Source organism: Vanessa atalanta, chromosome 28, assembly GCF_905147765.1.
Source record: "Vanessa atalanta chromosome 28, ilVanAtal1.2, whole genome shotgun sequence".
NCBI classification, from domain to species: domain Eukaryota; kingdom Metazoa; phylum Arthropoda; class Insecta; order Lepidoptera; family Nymphalidae; genus Vanessa; species Vanessa atalanta.
In genome coordinates this window covers 3,965,451-3,980,060 of record NC_061898.1, presented here as the reverse complement: position 1 = coordinate 3,980,060, position 14,610 = coordinate 3,965,451, and the positions used below count along the sequence as shown (strand labels likewise).

Here is a 14,610-nt window from a genome sequence, read left to right as displayed (position 1 = left end):
CAACATCAGAGTCGCCGAGGCTGTACTCTCTCTGATTGAAAGCGCCAGCTGGATTGTAGTAAATAAAATTAAAAGAAATTCTTATATATTGTGTATATATTATTTTAGAATGAAAAATTGTCAATGTGGGCCACGTCTTCCGAGAAGACGACAAGCTTGGAGTACACCGAAGATCTGTTGATGTTTAGTAAAAATATAAAATATAAAACGCCAATATGTATGAAAGTAAAATGTAAAGAAAGGAACGGGCAACTGTGAGACCGTGGATGATGTAATTCAAATAAATTAAAAAAAATGCATTGTATCGTCTATTAAAACTGACTCAGGTATAATGTTCCTCTAATTTAAATTTAATGTGAGATGAATTAATATCATCTGTATATTATAGCCGAGAATGTGTCACTATAATAATCATTATAATATTACCTTTTTAATCTGGCAACATTTGACATACACCTACAAGTGATGGCGGGAAATTTAAAATTTGTACATATATTTTTTTCATTTCGCATCGAGTAAAACATTTATTACAAAATTATTTAAAACACCTAAGAAACATCATTTCATTTCTGAGCAAAGACCTAATTCTTTCAAGTAATAACTCAAAAAAAATGATTAAAATTTGAAATAATTTTCCAAGGAACTTATTCTAAAATTATTTAATAATAAAAAGCTATCATGTGTAGCTAATTCAGCAGGAAAATGTAGGAAATAAAACAACAGAAAAACATGAAGAACTGTTTTACTATCAGTAGTAACGTGGACGTATTGATACAGCGACAAATATTTACAATAATTCATTACACATTACACATTGACCTATGTTGATCTGTCACTGTCAAAGAATGACATTTAGTTTTTCTTCATTTCATAGATTATAAATCCATTTATGACGAAATAACGTTGAACACCACTGACAGATAACCTAGATACAATTATTTGATAAATTATAATGTTTAACATTACGTACATTTGTATTAAACGTATTATATAAAATTTAATTATATAAAATCTGATGAAATAAATAAATAAAATATAATTTTTAATGTCATTAGGGAAGAATGGTTGAGACTGCGGACTTAAACAAAATATATACCTTTATTTGACGATAAATATTTTTTTCGCGTTTATGTCCGGTTTTTATATTCAACAAACTGTTCGTTTTGTTTCAAAATGAAATGTCGTGAATTTCGAAGTCGTTTGTGACTTAAAAATTTCTAGGAATGACTTTACGTCTCGTTTTTCTTAACTCAAAAACTCGGTCACTGATGTACAACGGACGATTCGTTACATACAGAAACCGGGCATGAGAAAGCTATTCTACTGTTCGTAAGCTAATGTTTTTTAGATATACAATAAATGAGATATATGATGATTTCGTCAGGCAGTATTTTATTTTGTCTAAGCCCGCGTCCCGCTGTATGTATCAAGAAATAAAAAATACACTTTATAAATAAATTTTTAAACTTTGTTTTTTTTTTTAGGTGTCCTTTTTGTCGAATACCGAATTATTGTTAGGTACATAATTGACACAAAATTAGTAACGCATGTGTATTGATGACGTGTTACATTTTTTTTTTGACTTGTTTCTAAATAAATTATATTAAAACTATTTCTAGTAAAGCAATAATTTACTTACAACATTTTGTTTTTGAAGCTAATGTGTAAATACTAATTCGCATAAACTATAGGGAGAAAAAAGACAATAATAAAACTTAGGTAAGGTTAGGTATCTATGAAACCTCTTTAACACAAATTTATTTTATTAAGTTAGTCACTCGTCCGTATTTGATTAAGGCTATAACTATTTTAAAGGACTTAAAATTTTCGCTGCTATTTAAAATATATTAATCAAAGAGTCTTGTCTGTTTTTTTTTTAGAAATTCGGGCAAATACTGCAAAGTTAATTTTTGACAGTTACTAAAGAGGTCTTTACAAAATTTATATTATACTTCAATGTATCATAAATAGATCTAAATGAAATAACATATCAATAAAAGGACTTTCAGTGCTAATAATAATTACTTATAAATATAATATTAAAGCGCTAAAAATATTTTTTTCATAACAAAAAAATTGTGTTTGTTTTTTCTCGCATTCATTGAATTATTTTTTCAAAATAGGTTTTATTCCCCATTATACACATTTAATTTAAATATGACGACGAATTACAGTAACTTCCTAAAGCAAATTACAAGTTTCAGTCGTAGATAATATTAATCACATTCAATCAACATGTTAATAGTTAACTAGGTACATTAATTCATAAGATAGGACAATTATTGAGCATTGCAACACGCTGAACTGTCAATGTCACTGTCAACTGTCAAAATTAATTTATAAAACCTTTTCACAGTTAACCTCCTTAATGTTGTCAGTAACGAATATATTTTTGGCATAAATTTTTGCACTCTCTTGGCACAATTGTAATCCATTACGAGTAGTAGTATAAATATTATATTTATAAACTCATTTTTTAAGCAAATGTTAATCTTATTCACAACCTATCATTTATTATCATAATGAAGTCATTAATAATTCCAGTTGAGTACTGAGATATAAATTTATGACAGAAAAAGTGCTTAACGTTTCAAAACGATTATAGACTTCCTTAATTCACAGATCACGATATTTTTTTTAATGTAGCACTTTTTGACCAGAAAAGAGGAAATTGTAAATATATATTTAGTTTATTAATTTAAACTTGCGTCCAATAAAGTAGGCAAAATCTCACATTTACATACTTTATATATATAATTTAGCTATCTATCCCGGCTTCGCAAGATCATAATAAGGGCTTACATATATCGTCTATATTTTATTATGTAAACTCGATTGGTTTGCGTAGCAAACGCTAATAAAATGATTTTTTTTATACATCAAAAGTCATCGTTTCTTTTAAGGCAATTGACTCAAAGCCTTAACGAAATAAACACCTTATGAGGAAATTTCAAGAAACAGTCCGTCCATTGGTGAAACTTAAAAATCGTGCTGTGATAAATATTTAAAGCGCTTGAGTTGAATAATCTATGGTTTTTAAGATGGATTCGTAAAAAATTTGGATATAAGTAGTTAAATGGAATAGTGTTGTATCATTATTGATACAGATAATATATTATATATGACGTTTTTTACCGTCTACACTGACATTTGACATTTAGCGGCATTTGACATTTAGCGTGTTACAGTGCCCAATGATGCTACAACGCTTAACAACTAGAAAAGCTTAGTTTTTTTTTTTAATTTTAATTGGAAACAAATCTTATTAAATATAATAGAATAATAATATTACATAACAATAAAATAATTTATATTTTATAAAGGATATTATTGTATAAGAAAATTATCTTGTCTTTTGTGATGAACATTTATTATCATGATGAAGTCATGAATAATTCCATTTGGGTCTTGAAATATTTTTTATTTCTGACACTCTGTTTTATGTGAAAACGTCCATAGACTTTCTTATCAACAGCGCTATTCGGTAAAAGTCACTTCGTAGCTTAATCGTGAGATGTTATAGTGATTAATCAATGTCACTTGTCAGTTTTGACATTTAACGCTCGACGGTGAGATTCGAGTTTCTTCTCACGGAATAGCTCTAGTGATATTGATTTGATTTTATAAAGTTCTTATATAGTTCCAATGTTTTTGGTTTATACATCATATAAACAAATAATTGTTGAGTTATTAGAAGCGACGAAGCACTGTGGGTGTTGCCATCATTTAATTTATATAGAGGAAGAATCTCTGCTTCTATTTTTCTATAGTTAATTACAGAACATTGTTCAAATACGCATTTTGTATTTTAATATGCTGTTAAAATATTTGCATCGAACATAATGCTATGGCAAAATATTACGCGTCGGTCATATTTGTTAAAGAGGCTCATACATTTTTATCAAAATGAAAGAAATGTTTATTCATAAAATATTAATAATTAATACTAAAAGATTATAAATTATGATATGATTCTTAGAATTGCTTTGTTAAATGAATTAATTTTATTTATATGAACAATTTAATTCTCACGAACGCTAAATTATTTATAATAATATTGTAATTCATTAAGTGCTACGACCATTACATCATAATATAAAAAAAATATCATATATGGCCGTAGCTTAATGGCAGAGCCAAAATTATTATATCTCAAATTGAGCTCAAAGTATAGACACAATGAGCATTTTAAATGCAATTTATTAAAAATTTAATAATTAATGTGAAATTTCAGGAATTAATTATATGTCCATAAAGTATATGGCAACATTTAAATAAATTTAATATATAGGTTCATTTTATGAAGTGTAGAGATAGGGAGACGTATCTTCATGCTTAAAAATTGTCCCTCAAAATGTATGAAATTTAAACGGCGTTACTGGAACGAGATGGTATAAATGGAATCAGAAGGAGAAAATTAGACATCTGTCTTTATTAGGCGCTATATTAGTATTATTCCGTTAATTAAGTTTATAAGTAATTAATAAATGCGTAAATATTAATTTCTCTAGCAACAGTATTCTGGCAATTATCATTATAAGGCGCCTTTATTTTTCGATTGAAGACTCATTTCAGATACTTGTCCTTACATCGACACTTCATAGTTATTTTTAAATGAATTATAATTATATACTATGAGATTGGATATTAGCCCTGTATAGCGTTTTTTTAATATATAAAATTAAATATATATATTAGGATTTGTATGATGAGATTGAAGCCTTAAAAGTAGATAATTCGGTACAGATGAAACAAAAAGGGATAAAATTTTAAATGTCAAATTTATTCATCGAAAAATACTTTTAAGCGTATCAAAAATTTCTTGTTAAGGTAAGTTTTCGTTTTTGAAGAAAAAATGTTTACCCTGTTGGATTTTTTTTTTTGTAAAAAATAATGGTTTAATACTGTTTACCAGTATTGCCAGTTAAAAAATAACGTAAAAAATAACGTATTTTTAATTAAATAAAAACGATTAAATTAATAAAAAACGACGGTATATCCTACATTCTTCTAAGGGTTAAAACCATTTAAGCTTCTGGGACTATTACGATAACAGTTACTATCTACGGTTATACGTACTAAGAAAGACAGTTAAGAAGTGTTCTTTGCGATCCAAAATAAAATTCAATTAAAAAATTAAGCAAGTGAGCAATGATGACTTACTTTTGTGTTTATTTAGATTTCAAGCAGGGCCTGATTAAGAGTAACAACTGGAGCTCTAGTCCTGGGGCCTCCACAAGAAAGGGGCCTAGACAAAATTATATTTTTTACTGTTCTATCATAGAGGTAAAAACGTCCACATTCAAAAATTACACAAATATTTTCAAATTCTCATCAAAATTTGTATAAATAATTGAAAATTTGTTAAAAGACATTTTTGTCGCCTAATTCAAATATTCGGGACCTCAAGCTTTTAAACCCGGCCCTGATTACAACGTATTTATAATTATTCACAATAGTCGAATATGATTGGCTGGACGTTTCAACCAATCACGTTCACCAGCTCCATTTATTCGTTCTCCCTTTCTCCCACACATACATACATATCTACTGTCTCATTCAGATCTACATTAAAGCAGTTGTCAACTTATGACTTCTTCGTAGAATTCTATATGAGAATGAATGATTTTAATATATTTTTAGATGTTGTGTGAACGTGTCTTAATCAGTATAAGCATTTTATCGTTCTATTCAATGGAGAGGCACGAGTCTTTGATTGGAGACATTTTTTTGAATCTCGAAATGCAAAAAACACATACATAAATATTCGTTACTTTGAATCGCAAAGCAATTCATAATCGCTAAGAACATCCCGAACTATTTTAGTCTACCTGAAAAGTTACATTCATATTATCAGCATTTTTTTTTTAAATGTTCTAACGGATTGTTCGCAGAAACTTTTTTAAATGCCTAAAAACGTAATGATCATTCAAAATTGTCGAGTCCTGTACAGAAGTATGTGAAAATCGGGTCTTTGAATGAGTAAAAGTCTTTTTTTTTTTACATTTATCTCAACATTTTATCATAAATTATATTTAAAATCGTTATATATTATAATTGGTCATAAATTAATTAAAATTTACAAAATATCACGTTGCTGCGCGCCATGTTTGTTTGTGTCGTCATAATGTTAATGCTTATCAAAACATGAACGAGATTTAACAAAAGCACACAAATCAGCTACCAGGTAAATTTATCACTGTGACGTCACATGCGCTCCAAAATGGCCGGCTTAAGGGATTGGTGCTGAGCTTAAACATTTTTTTTTAATTTAATAAAATCATTTGTAATAAAATTTACATTTGAAATTGCCATATACAAAAACGTGGGAAAAAATCATTAAAATACCCAATCCGTAAGGTTTCCATTCAAATACTTCAAAGTCAAAACATTTGTATTGTATTTTTTTAAACAATATGGCTTCTGTACTTGACTCTACCTAATTGTTACTAAAATAGTTTAAATTGAGACAAGACATCTCATAATATTTAATATTAAAGCCTCATTGAAAATATAAAAAAAATATAGATAAACGAAAATATATTACACGTTTTATTATCTTGGTGTTACAACGTCCACGGAAAATATTTTTGGTCATCAATTTATTCAGGAGGTAGCCGATATCACGTTTTCTTATACTTGTAAAGTTAGTCAACGTAGATATGACCGAAGCTTAATTTCCTAAAGTGTCGCGCCAAACTTTAAACGTTAAAGTCATAACTTAAACAGTTTTTTTTTATTTTAATAGTTTTTTTAATGTTGTATCATTTTGCGATACATTCAACTAAAATAATTTAAAAATAACATTTTTTTTTTATTTTCAATGAGGCATAACACTAATAATCTAAAAATGGAAAAACAGAACGCTCCTGATCCTCGGCTTCAGGACGCGGCGGTAGAAGTTCTCGAGGGCGGCGACGTAACGCGCGTAGTTTGCGCGGTAAACCCACGCCGCCGCCATGTTGTAGAGCCCGTGACACTGACAGTTGTGGTATGCCGTTCGTTTTATTACGACCCTAGAAAATAGTGTCTATGTCAAAGAAACCGTTGAAAACGTCTAAAAATACTTTAGTGTTTTAAATAATTGATATTTTAATCAATCGTAAAAATAGGTAACCCTTAAAATATTCTTGCTACTATTTTTGTACATCATAATATTTTGGAATCGAAAAAAAAAGAATTTTCCAAGAGTTTAAAACTGAATGTAAAATTATGGATATATTGTGTTCTATCTATGAATTACCAGAATAGTGTTCTATTGGGTGTCTGTTGTGATGAATACAAAAGTAGGTGTTTGGATTTCTCTAACGAAAGTGTAACGCGTTTTGTTAATAACACAATAATTTTCATGTTTTTCTATTAGAATAATTTATTTTTTAACAGATAACTTCTTATTGAAGGGTAAACTTCGTTACGTAACGCGTTACGGCGTTACGGCGGCTGTCTGTCTGGATTCCCTGTCTCTTACGTATACGGCTACAGTAGGCCGGCTCTCTCACTCTACACCGCAAGCCGTATTCCGGACAGTTTAAGTTATCACCTTTGTCGGGCATAGAAAGATTAACTTGGCTGTATTAGATCATTATGTTCCCACAATGATAAAAATAAGTATGACGTGAACTTAGGATAGTATTTAAATTATGACTAAAACACATATTTTTAAACCAAGAAACACTCTGCTAAATATTTCTTATCTATAAAATGGGGATTCACGTCTACATTGTTGTTGTTACCCTTTCAAAGAAGGGATTGGTCGCCAGTATATGCATACCTGGTATCGCGCACTTGCGCCGCGTCAGTCTGCCGTCATAGCACCGTGTCGAACATCTGAAGAGACCGTGTGATCACTTCGTCCTTTAAACACGACTCCAGAAACTCCTCGATCGTTATCACACCGTCCTGGTTCAGATCCAACTTCCTGAACACTCGATCCACCTGGAAAATATAATATTATTGATATTCATTTACTGATCGTTACAATACGCGATTAGGTTGTGTTGGAACACCGAGGAATAAAATATAGTAAGAACCCATTTGGCTTATACTAATATATGTGGTAAAGAGATTAAACAAGCTACCGGTGGTAAAGAATCAAAACCAATAAATAATAATCCCTAGTGCTTGATCCTTAGTCCTTTGAGCGTGATCTGCAAGGGGAGTGGTCTGATTCGACGGTAATAAACCACAAACTATTTGATAAGCTACATTTATATTTATAATATGTTTTGAATATTTTAACACAATGAATACACAGCTTTTACTTATTCTACAAGAGACATGTTACAAACTATATATTTATAAAATAAATTTTGAGATAAGTTAGTTGAATTGTGCAATTAAAAAGATAAAAAATTTTGTCCTCGTGATATTGGCGCCCAGAGTGGGACTATTTTGATATATTCTACAAAACATTTACTTTATCAATCATAAATAAACATAAAAATCATATATTTTTACACAAAGTTGATTTTGTTAAAATAATATGGATGTATTAAATTTCTATATTTAATTAGAAAATAATAGTATGATAATAATGACCTGTTCATTAGCTTTCGCATCATCTATTCTTGCAGCCGGTGATCCTGGTGGTGCTCGTCTCCCTAACAGTTCGTGAACAGCCACCACTACTTCGCCAAGCTCCTGCCTGGTAATAGCACCATCACCATCAACATCGTACAGCCGGAATGCCCAACGAAGACGCTCGTACACGGAACCACGGAGAAGTGTTGACAGGGTTACGAGTAATTCCTGAAACCACAATTGTCGATATTTTAACTTAAAATTGAAGATATTTAATTATGTTTCTGACTAAACGTATATCTGACGAACCATGATTGGAATAAAAAAAAAATATCTTTACTTTTTGGTCTTAGACACATTTAATAGCTTTGGTACTTAGATATGGACTTCTTGGAGTAAATGGAGCATTTTAGCGTTTCAAAAATATTAGTACCACCTACTTGTCACTTGTTCTACTATTAGGGTTGAATGGTGAGTGAGCCAATGTAATCAAAGGCATCTTAGTTCCCAAGTTTGATGGGGCTTTGGCTTTGCTTAGAATGGTTTGTAATATAAACAGTCCCAAAGATTATGGGTGGTGGTTACCACTTATCATCAGGTAAATCAAAGAAAGTACACAAAGTTACAAACTAAATAAAAAAACAATAAAATTACGGCCGCGTGTTCGTTCTATAATATTTTACAAAACAAACTAAATACACTAACAAAATATCTTTGGAACTAGTGTAGCATATCGATAGTTAAGGCGTTAGCGATAGTATCAATTGTATATCGATAGTATTGCTCATGAGGAGCTATCGATACTATCGATAGTATTGACATGTGACTATACTATCGATATACTATTGATTAAATTTGTTGGTGCAAAACCATTACTTTTAACGTAAACTATCGGTAGTCCAAAACTATCGATATTATCGATAGTATAGTATCGCTGCTACCAATAGTATTGCTTACAGAGAGCTTGCGATACTATCGATAGTATCGACAGTATTTATCAAACGATACTGTCGATAGTACTATCGATATCCTGAATAGTTTTCGAGGTCAACTATCGATAGTCAAACTATCGATAATTATGCAACGCTGATTTGAACCCATATCGAGCACTTGATACTATTAAATCTACTCAAGTTTGAAGCTGAGAACTTAATTTAATACGTAAATTGTATATACTTTTTCATGATAATACTTCTTGCTAGAAATTAAACATCCATATAACATTTAATTAGGTTAAAAACACATGTTTACGTTAGACTCATATAAATTAATTAAACGTAAGCTTGATTTAATTCTAAATACAAGACAAGTTACGCCCACATTTAAAGATCTGTTTAGCCTCAGCTTTGTTATATAGATTTAGAGTTCTTAAACAACTAACTAATTGAGTTCTATATTTAAATGTTAGCGGGAAACAAATTTCAGAGCATAAGAGCTGAGTTCTAGCGTACGTCATAGCATTAGAGCTGAGCTCTGTGCAATGTCCAATATAGAGATATGATCGACTGTCTTCTGTGGAGTTTTGATCACAATGGCTTTAGTAAGTGGAACGTAAAATATGAGTACCCAAACACATTGAAGTATGAAGCGGATTTTTTTGTTTTCTAAGAATAGTGTTGGTAATGTCATCCTCATCATCACCTGGCACTGAATTTATCTTGGCAAGTTAAAGTTTACGGTTTTATTCCGGTATCTAACAGTTTTATTGAATACGTTTATTAAAACATTTTACAGATATATTTGCGTAATCCACGTTGAATCAAACCAATGTATTATGCGTTCTAATATTTAGTCAGACGATAAAATAAAAGAATCTGATTCAATAATTTGAATTATTAATAAAACCGCCGTCGCCATTTTGTTTGTTAAGTATATCGTTATTGATGACTGATCATCATCTCTTTATTCTCAGCGTGTTTTGAATCAACTACACTATAGAGTAAGTAAGTAAGATAAGATAATTTACATATCGCACCCCGGTGCTAGACTGTCACTTTTGCGAAAATGCAATTTTTCAGGAAAAGTATTTAAAACTTTGACATTCTCCAAGAGTCGCCGTGATTCGCGCCAAAACCATAATGATATTCAGGCTATCCTTACGGAAACTATGTGTAATACGAAATTGAGGTTAAGTAAAGGGTTGCTTCAGGACACTTATTGCTCAATTAACTATTTTTTTAAATTTTTGCAAAAGTGACGGTCCCGCACCTTGGGTGCGATATATTTTTGGACCCTGGGATAACATTCTGAAAATTATTTTTAGTAGTACTCAGGTCTATAGGTCTTCCTTAAGCACGACAATCACCCAGGTTGAAGCATTTTTCGGTCGGTCTCTTTACTAAAAAAGATTTTAAAGGGAGGCTTGTTTCACCCAAGACAACCATCATCGGCGAGGTGCCCCAACCCGAGTTACCCCGGTTTTTCGCAGACCTCGCCTATCCCGGATTATTTGCAAATTTTAGGCACGGCAACCTGGACTAGCTACCAGGTCAGGGGATACAATAGTGTGCAGTGTGTCAACATAAGGACGCATCTTCACTATCATTATCCGATGGAACAGCATTTCCTCCCAATCAGAACCAAATGCAGGTCCAACGCTTTACAAGTTTTCAGAGGCACCAATGGATAATACAATCATTTCCTAACATCGCTATTAAGAGAAATTTAACAGTCATGAGAGATGATCCCCAAAAAATTAATCGACCCTATCAGACAATTTAGGCAAGAATGCTCACTGTTATTGGCCCAGATATGAACCCAGGGCCGGACCGTAAGTTGCGGGAGCCCTTGGCTAACACTATTTAACTAACCCACCTAAGATGTATCTGAGCGTAGACTTGAATTAAATTAATAACCCATTCAGGTTTGATTAATTACTCGCAGGGCTGCAAACCATACGATCTGTTTAATTTAATAAAATTATGGATTCTTTCGCATTATCGTCTATTTTTTACTTTGACTTGACTTAGTTGGGGCTTCCTTGAATCCACGGGGCCTGGGCTAAAGCCCAAAAAGCCATATGGTAGATCCAGCCCTGTATGAACCAACTATCTTCGCTTCTTGACATTTAAACCACTGGACCATTTCATCAAAACATGTACGTATGTGTATGTAGAACATTCCACAGTCAATTCTAGCGCTGTCGAGAACACGGGCTTGGCACTCTGGTTAATACAAAACAATCGAATGAATGAGATCTAGGAATAAGAACGTAGGAAAAACTTGGCGCCCGTCCAACGACCTAAGCGCACTGAAAATGTCTCCACGACAATTTGGCATTTGATGATAAGGCATAATTATGTTAAAATTGAATAAAAATAACGTAAACGTCAAATTTTCTATTCCTCTGATTTATTAGCAATCTGTACAGGATTCGCTTGGATTTCGATTTAGAGTAACTACTAGTCTCGTTTTGAGGTCTCAGGTGGGGTACTTTCTATGGTGGTCAGCTTCCTCGTTTGAAATTAGAGTTGCCTCAAGTAAAAAATCAGGTTAGTAAATTCGTTACTGATCCGCTAATAATTTATCAAAAATTTATGTTTCCCTTGCCATGTAATGAACTGGTTTATCACAAACGTAGGTATTTTAGATACAAATATATTTTACACAGATATAGATTTTTTTTATGTAATATGTTGGCAGACCGGCAGATGGGCCACCTGATGTTAAGTGGTTACCACCGCCCATAGACATTGGCGCTGTTAGAAATATTAACCATCCAACCTTGGGAACTAAGATGTTATGTTCCTTGTGCCTGTACGTTCATGTCATACAACATCTGGTGGACTTCTACAAGACTGCTCTTAAGGTCAGTCCGGGTACGAGCTTCAAGGATATCCTCTTTACCAGGGCTTTTCATTGTCGGTATGCCGTGTCAATCCTGTAGCCTTGAAAGGTCAGGATCATATATGACTCAGTCGCTATCTGAGTGTGGTTTGTCACTTCCTTCCGGTGGCTTGCGACGTCCTATTCAAAATCAAAATATACTTTATTCAAGTAGGCTTTTGAATCGTTATTTAACAAATTATATTAAGTGAAGCTACCACCGGTTCGGAATAGAGATTCTACCGAGAAGAACCAGCAAGAAACTCAAAAGTAATTTATCGTGATTGTCCAAATGGTCGTCGTTACTGCGTCAGGACAGGTGCACGGCGATAGCTGGTGGTCACAAAGTTGAAGACGCCCGTCATCATAGATAAATATGTTATAGAGACAGCTTTATATGGATGATTAATAGATTACGCTACTTAGGTCTGAGCTCGATTTAAGTATAAATAAGCCAAAATATTAGCATAAAGATAAATTTAAAAAAAAGCAAAACAGAAAATTATACTAAATAATATGATAAGATAAACTAAACCCAGAAGATTATAAATAAGATAAATGAGTATTTTAATAGCAGTAATTTAATATCGACGATTCAAAACGCTTCGTTATGAGCTTTACTTGAATAAAATTGATTTGATTTGATTTGCTGTCAATATTGGACGTCTTTCGTGGTTGCCAAGGAAATAACAGCGGTGAAGAGGTTGGTGGTTGCCATGGAAACGGTTGTGATGGTTCTTAGAAAAAGGGATTCATTAATAAAGTTGTCTGATGACGAGCACGAAAAAAGTAAAGCGGCTGGACGCCATAATAGACTCAGTGATTTATGTGTGTTTTGTATATTAACGAATCGATATTGATGACTATTGTGAATATATCTGTTTCATTGATTTGTTTCATTAAAAACTTACTGAATTTGTGGATCGTTCATATATAAAATCGTTTGAATATACGCCCACTTATCTTAAATAATCCTGATATTGCCAATAAAATGTCTATATATTTATATAATTAGGTACAATTTACATTTAAACATTGGGTTTTACAATATTTGAACTCATGCGTATAGCCCATTACAATGGAAGTAGGAATAAAGATAAACAGACCTTAGATTTACGTATTTCATGCGGTTTGCTAATAACTCAGTTGTATTGTGCACTACTAAGTGTTTACGACTAATATAACTTTATTTATAATTGAACACCTTTAAATTCCAATAACAGTTTCGTCGACGTTCAAGACGCCATTTATTCGAATATCCATAGTGAATATCATAGATTATTCAAGCTCTCGACCAATGATATCGCGTCAATTTGCTGTCAAATGTTGTCTATTAGTTTTTCTTCTGTTATTATTGGAATAGAGTATACTTCTGTCGGAGTTCCATTTTAAATAAATAAGCGAAAACGGTAGACGCGTGTTAAAACGAGTCGTTTTTTTTTTCTAATAAAAGAACAGCTTATGTCTGTTCGAAAATATTTACGATATGCCCTTTATAGCTATCTCGTACCCTATATCACCCCCTTTATCTACAGCGATCACTCCCTTGGGGGTATTATTCCACAGAATCCGTTCTTAATGTATTTTTGAAGGCAGATATTATGTGAATGTATATGTTTATTTGATGTACATAATTAATACGAGTGTAGTTATAATTATACGCGCCCCGTGGTTTCACTTTGTGATAAGCTTTTATTAAAAATATTTTTTCATTACAATAATGATCTTCTCCACGACTTCAACACTTACAAATTTAAATTAAATCTTTAATAATATACTTTGTTAAATAAGACGAATGGATCGTCCACGAAACTTCGCGGTTTTGTTTTGATTTAAATTCATTGTAACCTGCAAGTCACTAATCTACATTTCGCGCCAAAATTATGAAACATTATTTAAATTTTCTTGGTGGTAGGGCTTTGTGCAAGCCCGTCTGGGTAGGTACCACCCACTCATCAGATATTCTACCGCCAAATAACAGTACACTGTAATGTCGTGTTCCGGTTAGAAGGGTGAGTGAGCCAGTGTAATCACAGGCACAAGGGACATAACATCTTAGTTCCCAAGGTTGGTGGCGCATAGGTGATGTAAGGAATGGTTAATATTTCTTACAGCGCCTTTGTCTATGGGCGGTGGTGACCACTTACCATCAGGTGGCCCATATGCTCGTCCGCCAAACAATGCCATAAAAAAAAAAAGTTTCTTTTTTTTTAAATGTTAAACTTACTTTAGTATAGAATCGGAGTTTGTTGATAACAACTTTTA

General features: G+C 32.1%; 1 protein-coding gene across 1 annotated transcript in view; it reads right to left on the bottom strand.

Moving 5' to 3' along the window:
- Nucleotides 1–6,823: 6,823 nt before the first annotated feature.
- Nucleotides 6,824–14,610, bottom strand: part of LOC125074799 (Kv channel-interacting protein 1) — a 102,696-nt gene continuing 94,909 nt past the window's right edge. The window contains exons 5-7 of the mRNA XM_047686226.1: nucleotides 8,539–8,748; nucleotides 7,772–7,935; nucleotides 6,824–7,016 (exon numbers count right to left, since the gene is read on the bottom strand). Of these exons, the coding sequence (XP_047542182.1) occupies nucleotides 7,807–7,935; nucleotides 8,539–8,748 (339 nt within the window). The 3' untranslated portion in view covers nucleotides 6,824–7,016; nucleotides 7,772–7,806. The remainder of the gene's footprint in view (nucleotides 7,017–7,771; nucleotides 7,936–8,538; nucleotides 8,749–14,610) is intronic.